Source organism: Antechinus flavipes, chromosome 2 (genome assembly GCF_016432865.1).
Source record: "Antechinus flavipes isolate AdamAnt ecotype Samford, QLD, Australia chromosome 2, AdamAnt_v2, whole genome shotgun sequence".
NCBI classification, from domain to species: domain Eukaryota; kingdom Metazoa; phylum Chordata; class Mammalia; order Dasyuromorphia; family Dasyuridae; genus Antechinus; species Antechinus flavipes.
In genome coordinates, this window is record NC_067399.1 from 165692127 (window position 1) to 165718943 (window position 26817).

The 26817-nt window shown below is 33.2% G+C and overlaps 1 protein-coding gene across 1 annotated transcript in view; it reads left to right on the plus strand.

Moving 5' to 3' along the window:
- The window catches only part of TASP1 (taspase 1), a 244821-nt gene that overhangs the window by 131455 nt on the left and 86549 nt on the right, over positions 1 to 26817 (plus strand). Inside the window, exon 10 of the mRNA XM_051975909.1 lies at positions 11188 to 11266. Coding sequence (XP_051831869.1) covers positions 11188 to 11266 — 79 coding nt within the window. The remainder of the gene's footprint in view (positions 1 to 11187; positions 11267 to 26817) is intronic.

Below are 26817 nucleotides of genomic sequence, written 5' to 3' on the forward strand. Positions count from 1 at the left end.
AAGTGCCATTTATTTGATATGTTGCAGATTGGATTCTTGTTCAGGTAAGAGGCACAGTAGATGGCCTCAGAAGTCCCTTTGATTATGGGATAGATACTTTCTTTTATTTGAAAGTATCTTGAACTCATTTTTTTCATTTCCAGGAGTTAGGAAGTTAATTAAACAATGTGATTTTTTTTTTTTTAAGTTCATAACAATATACACTTTCTTTGTAGTTGTAAAGTTGTTTTAGACTTCTTTTTTCACTGCCTGTTGAACATTAGGCCTTCTTTGGTATTGTCAATTTGTTATTTTGTTGAAGTCTGAAAATAGCTAATTTCACATAAAAACATAATTTCATCCTGTTGGTCATTAACTTTTTGAACACAATTTGATCTCCTATATGAAGAATATATTTGGTATGACCTAAGCTCCCTTTCTGGGTTAACCTTCAGTTTATAGTCATAGAGAATCTGCTGCTTTTTCCTGCATTATAAAAATATACACGTACACAAAATATATATGTACGAATTTCTGACTCAACACCAGTCTGTACTTTTTTTCCATTAGTATGATCTTTGCCACTCCTGGTAACTCTTGTCTACTTATACCGCAATATAGACTCTCTTCGCATTTGACAATATTTCCTCTACCCTCGACTCCTCCATATCAACCTCTGTCCCATGATATGCCTGAAAAATAGCATTTATAGTCAGAATACCTCTATATGGCCTCCATTTTTGACTACCCAAAACCTATGTTGAAGCCCCTCTTGCAAGTTCCATAGTTCTCGCTGCTGTTCTACTAAAACTAGGAGGCTGTAGCATCATACACATTACATCCTTCATTGAACCCATTACAACACACCTCTACAAAACACTATTCTTTTATAATTCTCTCACTATGAGTTCTAATCATAACAAGTTCTGTCTGTGACAGACCAAAAATCTCTCATTGCTTATTTATTCTTCTATCAGCCTCATAGGCCTTGTAATTATTGCAGCCCTCATACAGTTACCACTTAGTTTCATAGGTGCAACAATCCTAATAACTGCCCACGGACTTAATTCTTCAGTATTGTTTTGCTTAGCCAATACAAATTATGAACGCATCCATAGCCTAAATTTAATTCTTAACCACAGCTTCCAGCTAATCCACCCACTCATATGCACCTGATGACTACTTGCAAGCCTAGCTAATCTAGCACTACTTCCAACCATCAACCTATTAGGCAAACTGATAGTAATCATAAACCTTATTCTCCTGGTCTAACTTTTCAGTCATCCTATTTAGGAATTAACACAGTTATTACCACTTTATATTTGCTTCACATATTAATTATTTCTCAGTGAGGAAAATTCATTCATCATATCTGCCCTATCAAACCATCCTTTTTATTCGAGAAGCTATTTTAATAACACTTCATTTATTGCCACTACTAATCATTTCGTTAAACCTAGTATTCATTTTGGAGCTTACATACTGCAAATACAGTTTAACAAAAACATTAGATTGTGAATCTAAACATAGGAGTTTAAACTTCCATATATGCTGAGAAAGTTACAAGAACTGCTAACTCTTGAAACCATGCCTAATAAACATGGCTTTCTTACTTTTAAAAGATAATAGTCATCTACTGGTTTTAGGAACCAAAAATGTTGGCACAATTCCATTAATCACCTATTAAATTCTGTAACCATACCATCAATCATTACACTAGCCTTTCAATATTTCACTACCTCATAAAACCAACAATTTCCCTTCACTTTGTAAAAACGCAGTAAAACTTGCCTTAATTATTAGCTTAATTCCATTAGTCTTATTTATCTTATCAGGTCACAGTGATACTCAGTCAATATGTTTAACATAACTATAAGCTTCAAACTAGATGATTTCTCCATTATCTTCATTCCCATTGCATTATACATAACCTAATTTATCCTAGAATTTTCAATAGGATGACTCTAACATTCATCACTTCTTTAAGTATCTAATTACATTCCTACTTAGTATGATTATTCTAGTCTCCATTAACAATCTCTTCCAGCTGTTTATCAGATGAGAAGGTGTAGGAATCATGTCATTTATACTGATCGGGCAGTGATATAGAGTAACCTATGCAAATACTGCTTCTCCACAAACTATCCTTTATAACTGCATCAGTAATATCAGATTCATACTACCCATAGCATGTTTAATAATTAAGAATTATTCTTGCAATACTCAACACATTTTCATAACTGATGTAAGCACCTTGGCATTGTTAGGGCTCATCATTGCTGCCACTGGCAAATCAGCCCAATTTGGCTTTCATCTATGACTCCCCTCTGCTATAGAAGGTCCATCCCCTGTTTCAGCACTCCTCCAGTCAAGCACAATAAAAAAAAAAAAACAAACAGTTCTGACTATGACACTGTGCTTAGGAGGCATCACAACCTTATTCACTGCTATCTGTGGCATCACACAGAAAAATACTACCATTCTCCCCTTCTAGCCAACTAGGTTTAATAATAGTTACCCTAGGACTCAATCAACTCCACCTAGCATTTCTTCACATTTGCACACATGCCTTTTTTCAAAAAAATACTTTTCTTCTGCTTTGGCTCCATTGTTTATAGCCTTAACGATCAACAAGATATCTGTAAAATAGGAGATCTCTTTACATTATTTCCAGTTATTTCCTCAGTCTTAAACTAGGCAGTCAACAACCATTTATACTCGAAGGATTCAATCATTGAAGCCATAAACACATCCTATGTAAACACCTGAGATCTATACATTATCCTAATTGCCACAATCCTAATAGTTTACAAATTAGGAGTCATGCACTTGGTCTTACTAAAAGAACTTCAATTCTTTCCTATATCCCCTCTAAATGAAAATAACCCATACCTAATCAACAACAAACTAGTAAACTAAACAACATACTGAAAGCTGTGGTATTACCTGCTCAACTCTCAAAATATTCTCCAGTAGCGATAGCTGCAGTATAACCAAATACCACCAACATACCACCTAAATAGACTTAAAAGAAAATCAAACCTAAAAAAGTGTCATTCAAGCTGATAACAGTAGTGTAGCCTAAACCTCAATTTGGTATAAAACTTAGTCCACTATACATAGGACAAGATTTAGAAGCAAAAGCAGCAAACCCAAAGATTAATAAAAAGAGAATAAAAAATAAAAAAATAACTATTCTAAAATTATTAAGATTTTAACCATAACCTATCGCATGAAAAACCATTATTATTCAACTAAAAAAACTAATGATCAACCTATGCAAAACTCACCCACTAATAAAAATTATTAATCACACATTTATTGTTCTTCTAGCACCATCCAATATCTCTGCTTGATGAAACTGACTCTTCTCTAGGAATATGCCTAGTAATTCAAATTCTAACAATCCTAACATAGCCAAACATTATACCTCTGACACAATAACCACCGTCTGTTCAGTGCCCACATCTGTTGCGACATCAGCTATGGTTGATTAATTTGCAACTTATATGCTAATGGAGGTTCAACATTTTTCATATGCTTATTCCCACACATAGGCTGAGGCATGTACTGTAGCTCATAAATATAAAGAGTCATGAATATCGGAGTGATTCTTCTATTGACTGTCATAGCAACTGCTTTCATAGGCTTTGTTCTTACCTGAGGATAAATATCCTTCTGAGGCACAGCAATAATTACAAATTTACTATCTGTCCTTCCCTATGTTGGTACAACCCTAGTAGAATGAATCTGAGAAGACTTCTCAGTAGATAAAGCAATCCTTACCCGATTCTTCACCTTCCACTTCCTCCTGCCCATCATTATTATAGCCCTAGTCATTGTATATCAGCTATTCCTACACACAACAAGCTCAAACAACCCATTTGGAATCAATCCCGACTCAGACAAAATCCTATTTCATCCTTACTATACTATCAATGATGCCCTAGGCCTTATCCTACTATTTCCAGCATTCTTAATATTAGCACCTCTTAGGAGACTCAGAGCACTCATCAGCCAACCCATTAAACACATCTCCTCATATTAAACCAGAATGATACTTTCTATTTCCATATGCAATCCTGCATTAATCCCCAACAAACTAGGGGGTGTTTTAGCACTTCTAGACTCTATCCTAAGACTTCTTCTTATCCTCCTCACATCTAACTAACAAAGCATGATATTCTGAACAATCTCTCAAACGCTATTATGAATCCTAAGCCCAAACCTATTCACCTTCACCTGAATTTGATGTCAGCCATTTGGACAGCTGGCCTCTATTCTTTATTTCCTCCTAATTATTGTCCTAATATCACTAGAAGACCTATTCGAAAACTACATATTAAAACCTAATTGAAGAGTCCAAGTAATTTAATTAAAATACTGGTCTTGTAAGCCAGCAATGAATGAAAACTCCTTCCTAGGACATATCAAGAAGAAGCCAATATACCCCACCAATACCCAAAGCTGATATTCTTATTAAGCTACTTTCTGCCATATTTCACACAAAACAATCCACAAAACTTTAAATTTACAAATTAATTTTCAATTTATATACTATCTCAGTATTAAAATTTTAATACTTGTTTCATTTTTCTAAAAGTATACTTTATATCCATGATATAACACATATATGTATATAGAGCGTTCACATATATTTCCTTAACACGTAAGCTACATATATTACATATCATGCATTACAAACATTTATCTATATAGAGCATACATTTATAGTCCATTATCATATAAGAATGTACATACTAATCATATATTACTAAATGAATAAATTGACAACAATATATAACACATGCATATCTTTACCAATAATTACTCATGTAGTATGTAAGATATAATCTGTATATATTATATAAGACATTTACTGTTGGCATACATAGATATTACATTTGTGAAAGATTTTATATATATATATGTAAATTTCTGACTCTTATTTGGGGCTTTGTGAAGATTTGTAATCTCATTGACGTGAATTGCTTTAAACTTTATTACAGTCATTGTTTAATGAGTTACTTATTGTTTAGATTTTGCTTAGTATCTCACTTTGATACTATTTTTATTTTTATTAATAATTTCTTTAACCTTCTTGACCCAATCATCAGTGAGAAAACTGTTGTGCTACTCAAATATAGGTGTTCCTTCTCACTTGATATACAGAGATAGATGGGAGAGGGGAACCCTCTTTTATTCTGCTGTGTCATTAGATCAGCCAACTTAATTTCATAAATTTATGATGGTAACCCCCTGTGATTACATTCCTGTAGGACTGGTAGAAACGGATAGCAATAATTGCTGTCCTATATAATAGCATTATATTTTTGTTAAGTTTTGAATAAGAGAAGCTTAAAAAGCTTAACAACTATATCTAGATCAGAGGGTAGGTGCAATGGCAGAGCAAGATAAAAAAAACTTACATAGAAACATGTAATCAATTTTATTTTAGTCATTCAATTAATTTTCATTCTTTTTGTTTGTTTTGGAATTTCTTTTTATTCAACCTTTAGGACAGAGCATGATTCTGGTATATTCTTGTTTCACCCAATCATTCTTTAGTATGAGATTATTTAGTTTCCAATTATTTTTTGGTCTACTTCCCCCTGCTTTTTTGTTGAATGTAATTTTCATTGCATCGTGGTCTGAAAAGGATGCATTTACTATTTCTGCCTTACTACATTTGAGTTTGAGGTTTTTATGTCCTAATATATGGTCAATTTTTGTATAGGTTCCATGAACTGCTGAAAAGAAAGTGTATTCCTTTCTGTCTCCATTACATTTTCTCCAGAGATCTATCATATCTAACTTTTCTAGTATTCTATTTACCTCTTTGACTTCTTTCTTATTTATTTTGTGGTTTGATTTATCTAATTCTGAGAGTGCAAGGTTAAGATCTCCCACTATTATAGTTTTACTGTCTATTTCTTCTTGCAGCTCTCTTAGTTTCTCTTTTAAGAATTTAGATGCTACCCCACTTGGTGCATATATGTTTAATATAGATAGTGCTTCATTATCCATGCTACCCTTTAGCAAGATATAGTGTCCTTCCTTATCTCTTTTAATTAGATCAATTTTTGCTTTAGCTTGATCTGAGATCAGGATGGCTACCCCTGCTTTTTTGACTTCACCTGAAGCATAGTAGATTTTGCTCCAACCTTTTACCTTTAACCTGCATGTATCTCCCCGCTTCAGGTGTGTTTCCTGTAAACAACATATTGTAGGATTCTGGCTTTTAATCCATTCTGCTAACCGCTTCCTCTTTATGGGGGAGTTTACCCCGTTCACGTTTATGGTTAGAATGACCAATTCTGTATTACTTGCCATCTTGTTAACCCGGTTTATGCTTTCCTCCCTTCTTTCCCCTTTCCCCCCCTTCCCAGTATTAAGCTTGTGAGCACCACTTGCTTCTCACAGCCCTCCCTTTTTAGTATCCCTCCCCCCGCCTTAGAGTTCCTCCCCCTATCTTACCCCTTTCCCTCCCAGTTTCCTTATTCCTTCCCCTTAGCTTATTCCTTCCCTTTTCACTTTTCCCTTCTCACTTTTCAATGAGATGGGAGAAGTTTCACCATAGATTGAATATGTCTTAAGATTTTTCACTTAAAGCCAATTCTGAAGGCAGTAAGATACCCACTATATTCATCCCCCTCCATTCTTTCTCTCAGATATAATAGGTTTCCTATGCCTCTTCATGAGATGTACTACCCCCACTTTACCCTTTTTCTGGTACAATGTCCTTTCCACATCAATTTCTAGAACAAGGTATACATGTATTCTTTATACATCTATATAGTCAAAATATAGTTCCCAAGATTAATCTTTACCTTTTTAGATTTCTCTTGAGTTCTATATTTGTAGATCAAACTTTTTGTTAAGTTCTGGTTTTTTCATCAGAAATAGATGAAATTCGCTTACTTCGTTGAATGTCCATCTTCTTCCCTGGAAAAAGATGCTCATTCTCGCTGGGTAAGTTATTTTTGGTTGCATACCAAGTTCCTTAGCCTTTCGGAATATCATATTCCAGGCCCTTCGATCTTTTAATGTGGATGCTGCCAGATCCTGGGTGATCCTTATTGTGGCTCCTTGATACTTGAATTGGGTTTTTCTAGCCGCTTGCAATATTTTTTCCTTCATCTGAGGGTTCTGGCATTTGGCCACTATATTCCTTGGTGTTTTGATTTTAGGATCCCTTTCAGTGGGTGATCGATGAATCCTTTCAATGTTTATTTTTTCCTCTGTTCCTATGACTTCTGGGCAGTTCTCTTTGATAATTTCCTGGAAAATAGTGTCCAGGCTCTTTTTTTCATCATGTTTTTCTGGGAGTCCAATGATTCTCAGATTGTCTCTCCTGGATCTGTTTTCCAGGTCTGTTGTCTTCCCCAGAAGGTATTTCACATTTTTCTCCATTGTTTGATTTTTTTTGGATTTGCTTGACTGATTCTTCTTGTCTCCTCGAGTCATTCAATTCCACTTGTTCAATTCTGATTTTCAGTGAAGTATTCTCTTCACTCACTTTTTTAAAATCTTTTTCTAATTGTCCAATTGAGTTCTTTTGTTCTGTGGAATTTTTTTCCATTTCGCCAATTTTGTTTTTTAGAGAGCTGTTTTCTGTTTCCAGTTCACTAAACCTATTTTTCAAGGATTTTACTTCTTTATCCACTCTCTCTTTAACTGACTTCTCCAGGCTCTTTTGCCAAGCCTCCCTCTCCTTTTCCCATTTTTCTTCTAGCTCCCTTGTGAGAGCCTTTTTAATCACTTCTATGAGGTTCATCTGTGCTGAGGAACAGATGCTCTCCTCCTTTGGGGATTCACCTGGAGACTGTCTGTTTTTAGTCTCCTCAGGATTTAGAGTCTGCTCTCTATCTGTATAGAAGCTGTCAATGGTTAAAGTCCTCTTCAGCTTCTTACTCATTCTGTCTATTAATCAGAGACAAACTACCAAAGAAAAACAGAAAAAACTGGAGTCTTTCTTTGGGGGGGGGGGGGGGCTGGGTGTGTTATCGAGCTTCCTCTACAGACTGCGGGGGCAGCAGTGAGGCACTAGCAGGACTGTGCTGCGCCTGCGCTCTGAGATCCCAGAGCGTGCTGAGTCACTGTGGGGGGGGAAGGGGGGTGGCCAGGTCCTGAGAGACTCCAGCTGTTTGGGGTTGTGTTCTTCAGCCCGGTGTTTTTAGCTTCTCTGCTGGGCTGCTGACTTGCTGCCGGAGCAAAGTATCCAAACCTGTAGCGAAGCTCTCCCCGCAGAGACGGCTGCGATCACTCCCCACCCCCTCTCCAGTCTGCTCCCGTGCTCTCACTGCCGCTGCCCTCAGCCTGCGCCCGATCTAAAACCGTCCCAGCCTCCAGTAAAGACAGACCTTTCTTGGCAGATCTCAAGGATGGCTTCTCTTGGTAACTATATGTGGGTTTTTTTTCAGTCAAGCATTGATTCAGAGGCTTGTAATGAAATGGATAGTGAGAGAAAGCGTGGAGCTTATGCAGCTGTGAGCCTCCTCTCCGCCATCTTAACCGGAAGTCGATTCTGGTATATTCTTGTATGAATATGCAATCTGGATATTATTCTCCATTGTTGCTGGGAATTCCATAAAAAATAATAATCTTAAACATGTTTTATATATGTTGTGTCTGTATCTTTAAATTTGGAGGCTTCACAAGTTGAAAGAGTTGGAAAATTAGGAGAGAGTCCAGAGAAGAATAGTGAAAATATTGAAAAGAAAGTCCAGGGAAATTTGTGACCTAATGTGTGGGCAGATTGTCTTAAAAATTTGAAAGCTCATCATTGGAATGTAAGTGAAGGAGAAGTCAAGTTAAAGGAAAATTCAATATTAAATATAAGAATGAAGTTCTTATTTATATGTTGAAAGAGCATATAAGGAGATTGTAAAATATTCCTTCTTAAATAACTTTGGGACTGATGATTCACACAAGACTAGTTGTTTAAAAAACCATAAATAAGTATTTAATTTTTCTGAACACATTAAAATTTACATGTGCTTCATTGAAAAGTCACTAGTCAGATACTTTTCACTTCAAAAATATTTTATTTCTCTTCTGATCTTGGTTTTTCCGCTATTCTCTGTGCTAAGTGATTGGTTTTGTTTAGTTCCTTATTTCAATACTATAATTCAGGCCAATTCCAATAGATTTGTGATGGAGAGAGCCATCTGCATCCAGATAAAGGACTGTGGAGACTGAATGTGAATCACAACATAGTATTTTCAGCTTTTTTGTTGTTGTTTGCTTGCTTCTCCCCTCCCCCCCCCCATTTTATCCCTTTTTGACTTGATTTTTCTTCTGCAGCAATGTAAATATAGAAATATGTACAAAAGAATTGTGCTTGTTTAACCTATATTATATTAATTGCTGTCTAGGGGAGGGAATAGGGGGAATGGAAGGAAAAAATTTGGAACACTAGGTTTTGCAAGGGGTGTTGTTGAAAACTATCTTTGCATGTATTTTGAAAAAAAATTAAAAAGCTATTATTATTTTTAAAAATAATTTCTTTAACCTTCTTAACACAACTACCAATGACAAAACTGACAGTTATAGATGTTCCTTCTTACTTGATATACAGAAATGGATGGGAGAGGGGAACCCTCTGACCTCCTTTAACACTGCTGTGATTTTAGTTTAGCTCACTGAATTTCATAGGCAACTCCCTGTATTTGAGTTCCTGTAGGATTGGTAGAAATGGATAAAGATGTACTCAGACAAAAAATGTAAAATATATGATTAAATAGAGACTTCGCCAATAAATTAATTTTTTTCAGGAATTGGGAGACAACATTTGGTATTCTAATAAACGGTCTGAAGGAAAATATTCCCTTAGTTGCCAATCTTTCAGTAGTTAAAAGTTATTAAATTCATTGTATCCTTGATAAAACATTTGGTGATCCATAATCCAAACTATATTTATAGTCGTCAGTTATGACTCAGGAAAAAAAAGTTATTGTGGCTTATTCTCTGAAAAAATCAGCTTGTAGACCAAAAAGCAGCTAATTTCATTCTCCTCATAAATAAATTGTGTTAGGAACAATATTGGAAAGAGATCCATTATTATCATGTTCTTATATAAAACTATTATATCTTTTATATTCTTAATTATTTGACGCTTGTGAATATTTTTTTGTAGCAGTGGAAAGGTAACTTGGTATGATCTAAGTGGATTGGAGCCTATATGATATGAGTTTGAATCCTAGTTATGCTACTGTTACATCTGTCATACTATATTACTCTTCTTTTTACCTCAGTTTCTGCATCTATAAAATGATGGCACTGGAGAATATGATTGCTAAGTTCCCTTAGAGATCTAAATCTATAATAGATTAATAAATGCTTGAAAAAGTATTTTTGTCTAGTACAAAAATTATACAAAGTGCTGTTTCATAGAAAAGTAAGAAAATACTTTTTTTTTTCCTCAAAAGGAACTCACATTTCAGTGGTCAGAGAAGGAAACAAAACATATAGGGATCTCAGCTGCATATTAGATAGAAAGGTCCAAAGAATCTTTATGGGTGCAGGGACAAAGTAGATAATCAAAAATCTGTTTTAATGTCATTTCCAAGGACTAAATTTTATCAGTTTCTGAAGCTTAATTTTTTGACAGCAACAAGGATTTTGTTGAAAAATTCCTTTTTTTTTTTTTTTAGTAACTATGGCTGCTGAGGAAACAGGGGCTGCAACACTTGTAGATGCAGTTGACAGATCTTTAATCAGTAAATTCTTGTGGAATTAATTTTAGTCAGGACCTGAATATAGTTTTGACTTCTGTAACTTTGTGAACAAATAATAAAATAGCAGTGGTGATCAAGGATAAATTCCTAATATAGTTTATCTTAAGAGACAAAAAATAAATTAGTTTTTTCTATTTAAGGGAGACAATACTGACAGGAGATATGAACTTTACTTATGCTGTTCTTTAATTAATTTCTAAATTAGAGATCCAGACTACCCAAGAATGTACCTTTCTTAAATTAATTCTTAGAATAGGCCTGGCCAGGCTTTATGTAATGCATATTGTTGTCTCTAGTCATTGTTAGTTCGAGAAAATATTCTGAATACTACAACTAAATTCTTTTCAGATGAATATGTGAAATATGAATATTTCAGAGAATACCTCTCCCCATTGAGCTGTTGAAGACTCAGTTAATTTTAACTTCAGAAAATCAAATGCATTTTTCCCCTTTTTTTTTCTTTCTCTAGGCTGCTCTTTATGGATGTGGTTGTTGGGCTGAAAATACTGGAGTTCAAAATCCTTACTCTACAGCTGTGAGTACCTCAGGTATTTGTTGCTTTCATGACCATTTTTTCTTCTTATTCAACTTTGTCTATTTAAATGATTGAAACAGATTAGTTTTTGTATTAAGGATTAAGTAATGCGAGGGACTTTTGGCCTTTTAATAATCACTGAATTTCACATAGGTTAAAACTCCAAAATTAAATCTCCCACATCCTTTTAGCAACCTTAATTTTGTTTCAAATTCACTTAATAAAAAGTGGAATAGAATTTTTTTGACCACTCCCTTTTGTGTAAATTAATTCAATTGATAGTGTCATATGTTAGATAGAAAATTATTTTAAAATAGTGACAGTTTGTTATAAAAGTGAATAATAGACTTCCTGAGAAAATAGTTGAAGACCATTTTAGTGCTGAATATAGGATTTTTTGAACGATGAAGTCAACAATTAATGCTTGAAATTCCATTTTTTTAATAGGCTATGGAAGTGTTTAAACTGAAATTAAAAAAAAAAAAAAAGCAGAAAAAATCCACATGATATAAGTGAAAATAAGAAGTTTTAAAAAAAAAGACAAATAGGATAGAAAATGTTGCCTATCAATAAACAGGTCAGTGACTTGCCTCTATTTATGCCAAAGACTTCATGCAGACAAAGAGCTTCCCTTTTTAGGTTTTGGGGAGTCACAGGACAAAGATAACATGGTAGATGACATCATGGGATTGAGGGCAGTATGATTGGGTACAAAACTAATGTGCAATGAATAACATGATAGATTGGAAGTTTAATTATGGGGAGTAGCAATAGACACTCTGCCATTCCCCTTCCCTCCCACTTCCCAGCCATCACCTTTTCTTTTGAGACTTAAGAAGTATTCATTGTTTCAGCTCAGCTTCAAGTTTTAGAGATAATGAACTAGACCTCTCAGGCAAAAAAACACATCCTTGAGGAGTAGCTTGGCAGTGTAAAGATACTAGATTTGACTCTCTTGAATTCAAACATATCCCCAAGGTCAGCTAAATTCCTTGAGGCTAACATAGATCAATGATTAGCCAGAAAGCCTGGTTTTTAACTTAACCCATTATAGACTAACTGAATGCTGAACTAAATTCTGAGACAGAGAATCATTATTAAAGCAATTAATTATAAAAAGGATCAATTAAAAAATTCAGAATCAGTTTTGATGATTTCAAGTATATGGTAGAATACTTTTATAGAAAATCTACAGAATTACATAAAGTATTCTAATCATACACAATTTTACCCTAATAAATTTGTAGATATTGTAACTTAGTTAAATTTAGAGACCAATACTACTAAAGACTTACTAAAACCTAAAAAAAAAACAACAAAAAAGAGACTATACTCGCTGTTTGTGCCCTTAATCCAGTTTACATACTCTCTCAATGGACCAGGAAATCCAAATGGCAAAATAGTTGGTAATCTCCATTGGTAGGTCAAGTTTTTTCAATTTGAGAATACACAAGTTCCTTAAAATTATATGTATAAATAATATACATATATACATACATATAGGTAATAATATATATGATAAAATTATTTACATAATATGATAAAATTTTATATACATATGTACCTATATTTCTTTGTACATTCTCAGAAATATTCTTCTTAGTTTACCTTATGTGGAATTTATTTTGTTTTAATGAATTTTTATAATTCTGGGGGAGATGCAATAAGGTATGCAGACTTATATTTCATTTGTGTGGGAAACTCACTTTGTAGTAGTAATCGTCTCATCAGTGCAGATTGACAATTCATATTTAACTAGAGTTTTAGAAAGTTGCCTAATAGTCTTGACATGTTAAATGGCTGGCTCACATTCTTATGGCCAGTATGTTTCAGAGGTAATATATGAACCCAAGTCTTTCTTATTTCAAAGCCTGACTTCTGTGCATTATATTAAATAGTCTTTTGTTTGAAAGTTAGGTGATGATGATTCATTAAAAATATTAAAAATTTATAATTGAGGAAATTAAGGAAATTCAGTGACATAGCTGGTAGGTATCTGAGGGCATATTTGAACTCAGATTCCCTAAATCACAGGATTATAGGTTGAGAAATGAAGAAGATATTAGAAGTCATTGAATCCAGCCTCTTTATTTTCTATATGGGAAAATTGAAGCATAGATAGGTTTAGTAACTACTCCAGGTCATAGGTGATATTTGAGAAAGGATTTGAATTCTTATCCCTTTTCCCAAATCCAGTTCTTTGACCACTAGGTCATACAACTAATGGAAGTTATTATCCCTGTTTTACAGAAGAGAAAATTGACATGTACCAAGAATAAATTATGTGATCAAGGCCACATAGCTCATAAGTACCTGTGTCAGTTTTGAAATTCAGTTGTTTGATTCAAGGACCATCTGTCTTTCTCTTTTGTGTAGCTTCCTAGCCAAATATATAATAACTATTCAGTGTACTCTGAATAATTGAATCAGATGACTGGAAGTTAGATTTTATGAATTTTATTCTTGCTATAATATTGGTTGTCACTGAATAAAATACTTAAGATATTTTAACTTGTAGTAGTTTCCTTTTTTTGCAGAATAAGAAGTGTAGGAGTGCCAAAGAATTTTTTTTTCTTTTTCTACCTTATACCTGCTGGTGGTATTAAAAATTAGAGAATTGTGACTGTCTAGGATTACAATTTAAATACTTGGCTCTCTTTTCATATTCTCTCTAAATTGTTCATCTAAAACCAGAAAACTGTAATTCTAGATCTTTTTACGTACCAGGAAATACTGCTACTTTCCAGAATGTGATTTAGTGTGACTTTATATTGATTGGTTTAAAGAATAGTCATTACTGGTTTGAAAATCACTTGCAAATTTGATAGATTAAAATTTTTAAATCTTAGGAAGAAAAACAAATTTACAGGTGCAATGAAGGAGGGATATCTTTTTTTTTTTTGAAAAAGTGCTAATAATCTCCATGTCTCAGTATAAGTCTAGCTGTATTGAGAATGAGGAGATAATTATTCTCTTTAGATAAGAGCTGCGTGGATAGATTGCAGGCTTGGAATTAGAAATCTGAGTTCAAATCTGTTCCCAGACCCTGAATAAGTCCCTTTATTGTTGTCTGCCTTAGTTTTTTCAACTCTAAAACAGAGATAATAACAGTGCCTATCTTGCAGAGTTATTGTGAGGATCAAATGAGATAATATTTGTAATACACTTAGCAAAGTATCTGGCATACAGTAGGTGCTATGTAAATGTTAGTTATTGTGATTGATCAAACCACATTTAGATTATTACTTTTAGTTCTGGATGTCATCTTTCAATAAGAACACTGATAGACTACAGAATATGTCAATCAGGATGATGAAAGTATTGAGTTCTTAGAAAGTTAAGATCTTTTGAAGTAAATGTGGATATTTAGAAGAGAAGGAAGTATCAACTTCATAGATTATCTACAAGTATCTGACGGGATTATGTGAGATAAATTAGATTTGTTTCAGGGACTGAACTTAAGTCAGTAATATCCAAATTCTATGAAGTGACTAGGATTATCCAAAAGTGGTATAATTAGTATGATGAGATAGCTAGAAAATATTTCAGAGACCACCTAATCCTACTCCATAATTTTGCAAATGAGGAAATTGATGATGGAAGCCATTAAATGACTTGACTGAGGTCATATAGATATTAAAGGAAACAACTAGCATTTGAACCCAGGTCTTATGACTCTAAATTCAGACCTTTATGCATTATTCTTCTTTCAGTGCTCAAATGCAGCATTCTTATTTCTATATCATCTGAATGACTTTGTTAGCTAGAGGAGTTTTTATTTTCTTCAGTAGAAAATAGTAAATCATTTAATATTCATGGGTAAAGTTAGCAAAATTAGATCTGTGCTGTTAGGAAGATTATTTTGTTAACTGGAGGCTATTGCGATAAAGCAGACTAGAGGTGATGAGGGTCTGAACTAAAGTGGTGATTGTTCAAGTAAAAAGAAGGAAATGGATGTGAGAGCTATTTTAGTGGTTGAATCAATATAATTTGGCAACTGTTTAGATATAGAGGTGAAAGGTGAAAGAAAATGAAAAGTTTAATGTAATTTCAAAGTTGCAAGCCAGAGGGAAAATTGGAAATTTGGTGGTGCCTTCAATAGAAACAGAAAGATTTGGAGGATGAGTGTAGGTTAAAATAATGAGTTCCATTTGGCATATGTTGTGTTAAGATGCCTGTAGAATGGCCAGGTGGAGATGTTGACTGCCAAATGACATTTGGGTTGAAGGAACTTGGAGTGTTTAGCCTGGAGAAGACTTAAGGAGAAATGATTGCTGTCTTCAAATATTTGAAGGGCTGTCATGTGGAAGAAGATTAGACTTGTTCTGTTTGGCCCTAGAAGGCAGGACTACAAGCAATGGGTGGAATTTTTTAAAGAGACAAATTTAGGCTTAATGTTGGAGGAAACTTCGTGATAATTTAAGCTGTTCAGAAATGGAATGGGTTGTGTCCATTCCCACTCACTGAATCACAGAATTCATTGGAGGTCCTCAAGGAAAAATGGAATGACCATTTGTCATTCATGTCATTCATGTAGTAGAGTGTTTCTTTTTCTGGCATTTGACAGAGTAAGTACCTTTTAAGGGTCTTTTCCAACTTTGAAATGCTCAATCTTTATCCCATTCATGTTCTATATAAGTTTTAAAGTATTTACAAATATCAGCATTCTAAATTTTGTGATAATGTTTCCTTTTGTGTTTAAAATACTTCTAAACACTTATTGACTGATGGAATACATATAATCTAATGATGTCATTAGATGTATGGTGAAGATGCCACTTATTTGTGATGTAGCATTTGAAGAAATTAAAATTAAATATATTACTTTAAAAGGATAATAGAACATACTTCAAATTGACAATTCAAGTGAAACAAAGAATAGTAGCTTTTAAATTTCACTTTATGTTCATTAAATATTTTCTTGTCCTATATAAACATCTGACGTAATTATTTTTCCATTGGTTTAGCTTTTGAAAACAGTGCATTTGGGAAGCTAAACTTGTCTTCTTTTTGCCTTTTCCTCCCACTTACATGTTTGATTCCAAAGAAAATGTTTTGCCTTTTGCTTTACAGAAGCTTCTTTTCCATGTAAAAGAAACAATTTCTGTAATGTTTCTAAACTAACAAGACACATAGAGTGTTCTGTTTAAACAGCAGCCACTTAGGCTAAAATAATAAAATGAGGTAGAACTTCCAGGGACAGAAATTTTTGGATGATACTTTGAAAAATCTTTCTGAGAATTATTGCTCCCAAATATGAGAAGATAAGATGCCATATTTGCAAATATGTCATTTTAAAGCCTCCTGGGTTTTTGGACTAATTGGTTATTGGAAAATGTCCCTTTACAGATAATACAGCATGAATACTAACAGCTTCTCAGAACTAAGATAATTGTTACAGTTAGACATTATTTCTGCTCAGAAAGTATCACTAAATGTAATTGAAGATTACTTGATAGCTGATGACCTATAATATATTATTTACTGCTTTCCAAAATTTACTGCATTGCATTTAAAAACATGGAATATCTAAATTCAGAAATGTATAAAATTATTTCCTTAACAGGCCAATTCAACATGGTGTGTTCTTTTGTTATTAAAGATGAAAAATATATTTGTATGGGTTCTTTTTTTTTTGCACTGAAATTGAATTCATATTTGTAGTTTTGTATAAAAGAACTCTTTATTTTCATGGTCATTCATTCATTCAACTATTCCTGCACTTATTGTGTGTTCTTATTTATTTATTTATTTATCTATTTTTGCTGAGGCAGTTGGGGTTAAGTGACTTGCCCAGGATCACATATCTAGAAAGTGTTAAATATCTGAGAGCAGATTTGAACTCAGGTCCTCCTGAATTCAGGGTTGGTTCTCTACCCACTGAACCACCTAGCTGCCCCTTATTGTGTGTCCTAACTGGCGAACAATTAAGAAAAGTATCAGGCATGGTATCTACCTTCAGAGAGCTTATAGTCTGTGATTTTAATTAATTTTATAGTAACAGATTTAGTCTATCATATAATTTTCTTACAAATACCAAGCTCTTTTTAGCATTGTTAATCAGAATTTGTCAAAATTATTGGCTAACATATCTCAGTCTCTTTGCCATTTTTAAACTAAGAAATCTATAGTAGAAGTATACCTTTTCTCTTTCCCTTTGTTGATGAGGAGCCACACTGGTCTTGAAGTCAAATGAATCAGTTGGAAGTTATTTTTCACCTTTCTGATGGGTGGTCTCTGTCTTCCAAAGACTTATGGGCAGCTACTAGCTCCCTAACCTTTAGTGACTGTTATGTTAACAACAGGACGCCCACCCCTAAACATTCTTAAAAATATAAGGTAAATGAAAAAAGTATATTATCCTTTGCTTGAGGTTGAGAGTCCTGCCATGTAGTGGGATGAATAGTTTCTACAAAATTATGAGGCATCATGTGCATTTTTTAAAGCATGTGACTTCTCATTTATTTTGAAGAAAAGGAAATATTTTAGCTGAACAACACATGGTAAAATAAAATACAGTAAAACCCAGAAGCACAGGATAAAGTTATAGATGAAAATGCTGACGCTGTCATCTTAAGTGTAATTTTTTTTTTTTTTTTTTGGTTGTCCTCACTCAAAGGAATGCCTTTCCTTCCCTATTGGGAAGCTGTACCTGATGTCACTTGCATAGCAAGTAAGTCAAGAAACTTGTCAGAGATTTTTAAAGCTTTCTTCATATGGCTTGCAGAAGCAAAGCTGGATTTTCATTTCTCCTTTCATTCAACAGGAGTCCCTTTCATGTTTGAAAATTGAAAACGCGTGTTTTTCAGTGTGGAGCAAGGATGTGTGTGCCCTCTGGCACACCTGTTTCTAATTTCCTGACTTGAAAGCATAGCCCATCAAAAGAAGCAGAAAAACAATTTCTTTCTGACACGCTGCTTAGAGGCCCTTACTTAACTGAAGGCCTTCCTTACTTTGCCATCTTGGTTCTCTCAGGAGAAGGTTCTTGTTAGATGTAGGGCTTGCTGAATACATGGCTTCCTTTTATAGTGCAGTGCCAGTTTTTTAAAAAGTTTTTTGTGGTTCTTTTAGTTCAAGAAATTTACTTGAAACAAGATTTATTCTTAACATACCAAATGGTCTTTGTGATTTTTTAATTTTGAATTTAGTTTAGCAGTGTTCTTTGAATGGATGTGTATAACAGAAAGCTAAAGCATGGGTGCTGTTTTGTTCAGCAGGTTAAATGTTTAAATTTAGTGGCACCATTTAACATAAATCAAATATTTCCAATGCATTACTTTAGATTTGTATGTACTTTTAAGTCTTGCCAGCTTAAATGACTGTAAGGCACAACATGTTGACTTTGAATTTTGTAAATTGATAATTTGTTGCTGTGAAAGTTGTACATGACATAACTCATATCTTTGTGAGTGTGCCTAGTATGTCAAATGTTGGCAAGCTGTTTGATACTTCTTTTCCTGAATGTGAGAAATGAGTATCTTTCATACTCCTATGTATTCATGCTTTGTATACAGCCTTAGGTATTTTCTGATATGTATGATACCTAGTTTTCTATAAAACAACTACTTTTTAAGCTTGTTTGACCAGTTTGTTATATATATATTATTAAACATAGTAGAATATTCTTATGAAAAGCTTTCTAAGTTAAATATCATTACTTAGCCAGACATTCTGATGGAAGAGGTAAGACAAGTTCTATTAAGAAAGTTGAAGAGCTCTTTTGCCATTTATTGCTGCAATATATATCTCATTCCAGCAATATTATCTTTCTTGCTGGTTTCTGTAGAAACAAAATCCTTCAAGGGATGGGTGTTCCACTGTATTTGTAAATATTATTGATGGCTCCAAAGAAGCTTCAAGAAATAACTCCTTCAATATTTAGGATTGGGTGGTCTAGGAGAACTCTGATTTTTTGTATGGTTAAAGTGGCAGCTGCATTTTAAGATTTCTTGAAGGGTTACCTTAATTACAAACCAATCTATGATTTAACATGGGGTTTCTACTATTACCTATAAAATCACATGTGGGTATGTACTATTAGCTTGAAAACATGTTTTCCAGGGGTCAGCTAGAAGTAATAATTAGATGTAGGTTAATGTCAGCCTAAAAATCAGAATCACTTTTTCATTCCTGTTTATAATGGTTTTATTAAATAATCAGAAAAATTATGTATATCAAAGTAAAAGAATACTTATTTTTAGATTTTCAGTAATCTATTTTTATTGAATAGATGCTATCATGATTAATAAATTACAGAATATTTTAACATATAGCTTAGGAAATATAAATTAAAGGAACTTTATTTTTTTAATTTTTAGGGTTTTGTTCATGTCATGGTTATATTATTTTCAAGAGAAGTTTTCAACATTAATTTCCCTCTCTTTGGTCTAGAATGAGAGAATAAAATAAAACCAAGTATTTGTGTAATATATAATCAAATAGATTACTGTGTAAATCAACAGTGCCTACAACTACATTGCTTAGAGCTAAACAATATTTTATCATGGCCTTCAAGAGAAATTTCATAGTATCTTTTATGTCTGTAAACTTACAGGCATGAGAAAATAAGGATGGTCTGGATGTATTTTTAACCATATTATCACTTCTATCTCTTTTTAAATGGACAGGTGTACCTGAAATACAAACTTATGTTGGGACTTTCAGTATTTGAGCCTCAGGAATCTTCAGTGTCTCCCTTTTGCATGTTGAATAAAACACAAATTCCTTAGCTTGACATTTAAAATATCTTGCAATATATTTCCAGTTTGCCTTTCCAGTTCTTTTTCACATTTTACTCATTCATTCACTCTTTTCTAGTCACAATGAACTAGGGATCTTGCTTTTTTTTTTTTTTTTTTTTCTTTCCCTTTGTGTTCATATAGGTTTCTCTCTGTCCCTGTAATAACCTCCTTTCTTAACCTGGCTGCTATCATGTTTTTCTTTATTCATATTTCATTAGTCTGAGGTCAAGCCTCAGGATCCATCTCCTCCAGAAAATCTTCCTTAACTAAATGTGTTTTCTATCTTCTCAAATGACCCAGGAACATTTTATCCTAAAACTCTCCTTATCCCTTTTCACATTCAGTCACATACTTTATTTTTCTGTCCATGCTATTCCTTTCCCCTAGTTGACTGTAATCTTTTAAAGAGCAGAAACAATGTCATTTCTCATCTTTTATCTCTTACACCTCATCCATTACCATTGTTGTTTGTTGTTCTGTCCTTCAGTCATCTCCAACTATTTGTGACCCCAAGGACCATAGCAAGCCACATCTTTCTATCCTTCACTATTTTTTGAACTCTCTTGAAGTCTCTCCAAGTTCATGTTAATTATTTCCATGATAATGTCTATTCATCTCATCTTCTGCTGTCCTTTTTTTCTTTCGCTTTCAATTTCCTCCAAGATAAGAGTCTTTTCTAATGAGTTTCATCTTCTCATTATGTTGTCATATTACTTAAGCTTCAGCTTCAGTATTTGACCTTCCAGTGAGTAGGCTGAATTAATTTAAGTATTGACTGATTTGATGTCCTTACAGTGCAAGAGACTGTCAAAAATCTTCTCCAGCTCCATAATTTGAAAGTGTCAGTTCTGTGTGCTCAGCTTTCATTGTAGTTCAGTACTCACAACCATGCATTCTTACTGGAAAAAGCATAGCTTTGTTCATACAGACCTTTGTCAGCAAGGTGAGATCTTTGCTATTTATATGCTTTCCAGATTTGTCATAGCTTTCCTTCACGTGTTTTTTAACTTCATCTTTGCAAGCACCATCTAGAGTGATCTTTAAGACCAAGAATATAAAATCTGTCATTGCTTCCATTTCATTTTCCTCTATTTGCCAAAATGTAATGGGACCAATTTCTAAGATCTGAGTGTATATTTTTTTGGTTTGTTTTTATTTTTATGTTAAATTTTACTTAGTTACTTTAAATGGTGCTCAATAAGTTTTTGAATTGACCAATTTCTAAGATCTGAGTGTGTATTTTTTTGGTTTGTTTTTATTTTTATGTTAAATTTTACTTAGTTACTTTAAGTGGTGCTCAATAAGTTTTTGAATTGACCATAGTTCTTTAATTGTTACACAAATGTTACATGGGAATAAGGTCATAACCTAGTGCTTATTTGCAAAAAAACCCTAAATTTTCTTTTCAACATGAACCATACTATATTTGTTATAAACTTATTTAACATTGAAAAGCCAAATAACACTAGCCTGATACTTAATATTGAGCTAAATTTTTAACAGCATATCTCACTAATAACAACTTTGTAATATACATTTATTACAGTTTTTTCCCCCTGAGGCAGTTGGAGTTACGTGACTTGCCCAGGGTCACACAGCTAGGAAGTGTTACATGTCTGAGATCAGATTTGAATTCTGGTTTTCCTGATTTCAGGGTTGGTGCTCTATCCACTGCGCCACCTAGGTGCCCCGGTGTTAAACTTAATGACTTGATACATACTGATCTAGTCATCATCTAGTCACACTCCACTGCCTTGATCCCCTTATAAACAGTGATATTTGGAGTCTGTGGCCTTGAAACAAAGTACAGTTAATTGATTCATACTTTGGAAGAACTCATGAATTGCATTTATTAGCATATTTTCTAACTACTTACGCTAATCAGCCTTCCTTCTGTACAAAAACATTATTCATTAATTTTTAGGGATTTGAAAAAAAGTTTGAGTTCTGAATTTCCACCCCCTCCTCTATCCATTGAGAAAATAAGAAATGTGATATCATTTATACATATAAAATCATCTAAAATATTTCTATGTTAATAATTTTGCAAAAAGAAAACCAAGAAAAATAAAGTAAAAAAAAAAAAATTATGCTTCAGTCTGCATCCAGACTCCAACAATTCGGATAGCTTTTTTTCATCATAAATCCTTCAGAATTTTCTTGGATTAGAATATTGTTGAAAATAACTAAGCCAGTCACAAATGATCATCATACAATATTGCTGTATCATGTACAATGACCTCCTGACTATGGTTCACTTTGCATCAGTTCATAGAATTCTTCCCAGGTTTTTCCGAAAGCATCCTGTTCAATATATAGTGTTTCACCACAGATACCACAACTTGTTCAGCCCTTCCCCAAGCAATGGCCATCCCCTCAATTTCCAATTCTTCCCCTCCCAAAAAAAGGAATTGCTATAAATACTTATAGATGCTTTTGCATTTTTAAAATTTTTTTTTATCTGTTTTTGAATACAGATCCAATATGGGTAATTTTGGGTCAAAGGCTCTCTAAATGGTTGGATAAGTTTACAACTCCACCAACCATGCATTAATATTCCAATTCTTCCATATTCCCTCCATTTGTCACTTTGCTTTTCTGTCATATTTCCCAATCTGATAGGTGTGGAGTGATATCTCAGAATTGATTTAATTTTCATTTCTCTATTTAATAGTGGTGTAGAATGTTTATTCATATTAACTTTAGATAGCTTTGACTTCTTCTAAAAAACTATCTTTGACCATTTGTCAATTGGGGAATGATATATTTATTATATTATGTTATATTCTATGTTTGACTCAATTCTCTATATATTTTAGAAATGAAGTCTTTATCAGAGAAATTTGTGTAAAAATTTTCTCCAGTTTCCTGTTTTCTTTCTTATCTTAGTTGCAAATCCTTTTCAATGTAACATAATCAAAACGATCCATTTTATATTGTGTAATTTTCTCTAACTCTTGTTTGGTCATAAATTCCTTTCTATTCATAGATATGATCAGTAAAATTTTCCATTTTTCCTTGATTTGCTTATGATAACATCCTTTGCATATAAGTCATATATACCCATTTTGATATTGATATCTGTTGGTCTCTAGTTTCTGCCTATTTTCCCACTTAGAAATGTTTGTCAGATAATGAATTCATGCTCTAAAATCCTGAATTTTTGAATTTATCAAACATTTGATTACTTAGCCAGTATTAGGATTATATTTATGGTTACTGCTTTGTAATACAATTTGAGATCTAGTACTTCTAGGGCATCTCCCTTCACTTTTTTTTTAATTGATTACCTTGATATTTTTGACTTTTTGTTGATCAACACTACTATATTATTTTTGTATCATTGTAAAGTAATTTTTGGTAGTTTGATTTCTATGGCACTTAAAAAGTAAACCAATTTAGATAGTCATTTATATTACATTATATTATATCATATCATATTATTGTAGTATCCAGGCTAGCTTTCTGGAGGACCTCGGGATTACCCCAAATCCTTAATCTTAGTGGAGTACATATGCTTGTCTCAATTTGTATATTAAATATTAGGATTGATTTCTTTTTTAAAACTAAAAAAGTAGAAATGGAAATTCTGATTAAGAATAGCAACAAGAAGTCTATGTGACGATCAATTCTGATGGACATGGCTCTCTTCAACAATGAGGTGATTCAAACCAGTTCCATTTGTTCAGTAATGAAGAGAGTCATCTACACCCAGAGAGAGGACTATGAGAAATGAGTGTGAACTAGAACATAGCATTTTCACTCTTTGTTATTGTTTGCTTGTATTTTTCGTTTTCCTTCTCAGGTTTTTTTCTTTCTTTCTAGATCCATTTTTTCTTGTGTAGCAAGATAACTATATAAATATGTATACATATATTAGATCTAACATATTTAACATGTATTGGACCACCTGCCATCCAGGGGAAGGGATGAGGGGAAGGAGAGGAAAATTTGGAACAGAAAGTTTTGCAAGGATAGATGTTGAAAAACTATCCATCCATATGTTTTGTAAATAAAAAGCTATAATAAAAAAAGAGTAGTGTAATAAAAAAGGCATTGTCTCTGTAATCATAAAATCCAGATCCAAACTCCATCTGTGATAACACTACCACTATTTGACCTTGTGCAGATGAACCTCCCTTAGCCTTTTTTCCAGATTAGTGAAATAAGGCAGTTGCATTAGATGATCTCTGATTTCTCTTTAAATTCTAGATAAATACTGCTCATATTTTCTTACTATATCTAAATGGATATCTAAATGCACAAGTAGACATCCGCCTATCCTATCTTGAAGAGTGATGCCATAGATCATAACATCAGTTAATCAATAGATTTTTATAAAGTATTCATATGCCAGGTGCTGAGACTTCAAGGACTAAAATAGCTCTTTAAGATTTATAGAATTAATTCCACACCTCATTTTTAATTAGGTTGAAATTGGACGTTGAACCTTAGAGAGATTTAAGTAACTTATTCATAATCATACCACTCATATATATCTAATCTAGGTTTCTTGATTTCAAGTTTAGAGTGCTTCCTCTTAGACTATATTAGTCATAAGATTACTCCTCCTGTGGCAGCTAGGTGGTGCAGTAGAGAGAGCACTAACCCTGAAGTCAGGAAAACCAGAGTTCAAATCTGATCTCAGGCATGTAACACTTCCTAGTTGTGTGACCCTGCGCAAGTCACTTAACCCTAGTTGCCTCAACAAAAAACAAACAAACAAAAAAAACCCTACTACTCTTTAGTATTTCCTCTCTCCTACAAAAAGACAAGTAATTAAGAATTGAGTAGTTTTAAATTTGATATAAGCATAATTTGAAAATTAGAAAAATTAGGCTAAATAACAAGAAAATAAAACTTTTAAATGAAGATTTAGGAAAATAGCATGGACTGGACCCAAATTTAAAGGTATTATCTGAGTTTCATTCCTGACCTCATAGATATTTCTTGGCTATAGGACTCTAGGCAAGTTGTTTAATCTCTTGTCATAAGCAATATTCCAAGACTATACTTGTAAGAATATTTTTAATCTTCATTGATATAAGAAGTTTTCTCACTTATATTTCCTTACAGCAGTGGAATCATGGGTTTAGAACCAAAAGTAGATGTATGCTTTAGGGTACCACTTTAAATTCTTAATAAAATTCTGTCTTCAATCCGTAATATTGATTAAAAGATCTGGTGGGAGGAAATGCATATACATTTTGGGAGGGAAATGCTTATTTACTTTTTGTATTCCACTTGTGCTTGCTTTTATAATTGAGACATTTCCTACACAGTCTGGTATTACTATTCTAATCCAATTATTAACTCATAGGAAGGTCTTTATTTGATTATGAGTGGGGTTAGGAAGAGGCTCCATGTAGTTCATTTTTAAAAATTTTTTTTTGTAGTTCATTTTTTAATCTTAACATTGAATCTGCCTTATTCTTATGGCCACATGCACAAAAAAAACTGTGGAAGTAATCCTCCTCCTCACTCCAAGGAAGGTGCCAGGCATGTTGGCATGATGAAGCTCAACATAATGAAGCCAGATGGGAAATGAAAAGATAGGTGGCCTGGAGGCCTTCTTTAAATGGAATAGAAGAGCTCTTTGCTTCATCCTCCAGTCAAGGGGTTCCTGGGGTAAAGGGTATTGATGATGTGGGAATACTAAAGCTGATTTGCTTTTGCACGATACTGAAATATAAATTAGCCAAAATATCAACCAGTATTTACATTTACATTTGTGCAGTTAAAGAACTTTCTGTTTTAACAAGTAATAACAATTATTATCATTATTACTATTATTATAACATAGTTTAGTATAGTACAATATACTATTATAACATAGTAGTAGTAATGGTAGAAGCAGTAGTGGTAGTAGTGGTGGTGGTGGTGGTGGTGGTGGGAGTAGTAGTAGTAGTAGTAGAAGAAGTAGTAGTAGTAGTAGTAGTAGTAGTATGTAGGTAAGACTACATATTCTTTCCTTACTGGTATATTCTCCTTAGTAAACCAATTTGATCCACAATTTTCTAAAACATAGAAAAGTTCATTTTTTTCTTTTATAATTTTGGGACTTTACATTTTCATTCCTAAAGATATCCTTCCTCTCTCCTCTATTCAACAAGCCAAAGGATAGGGAAAAAAAAAGAGAAAAAGGAAATAGTTCAGCAAAAGTAATCATCACATCAACTGAATCTATCAATATATGAAATGTACACCCATACCCTCCCACCTAAATAATAAAGGAAAAGAGATATATTTTCTTATCTCATAAAGCTTAATCATTATAATTAAATAGCATTTTGGGTTGTTTTTATTGTTGTGCTTTCAATTTGCATTATTGTAAACATTTTATATACTGTTTTCCTGGTTTTGTTTACTTAATTGCAACAGGTCATAAAGTCTTCCTGTGCTTCTTTCATTCTTCATAATCATTTTTTCTTATGGCACAGTAATACTTTATTATTTTCATGTCCTATGACTCATTTATCCATTCCTTAACTAGCCCCCTTTTTTGAAGTTGAAATATAAAAAAGGTTGAAAAAATATGTAAACCTTGACCAAATACTAGATCTCTGACTTGTACATATTTCAGTAATCTTCACTGTACCCTATATTTGCTTCAGTACAACTTATTACATATATCAAAAGTGTGAGTAAATTATGGATTACAGGTGTCTATTTTAATAAAAATTTAATGTGTGATGTGACCCTAGTTCCTACCCAGATTGAATCTTTGTTACTTATTTCACCCCTTTATCAAGCATCCACATTTTTTTTTTTAGTATATAATAGTTTCCAGGTTTGGTAGTTATAGTGACACTGTGAAAACAGA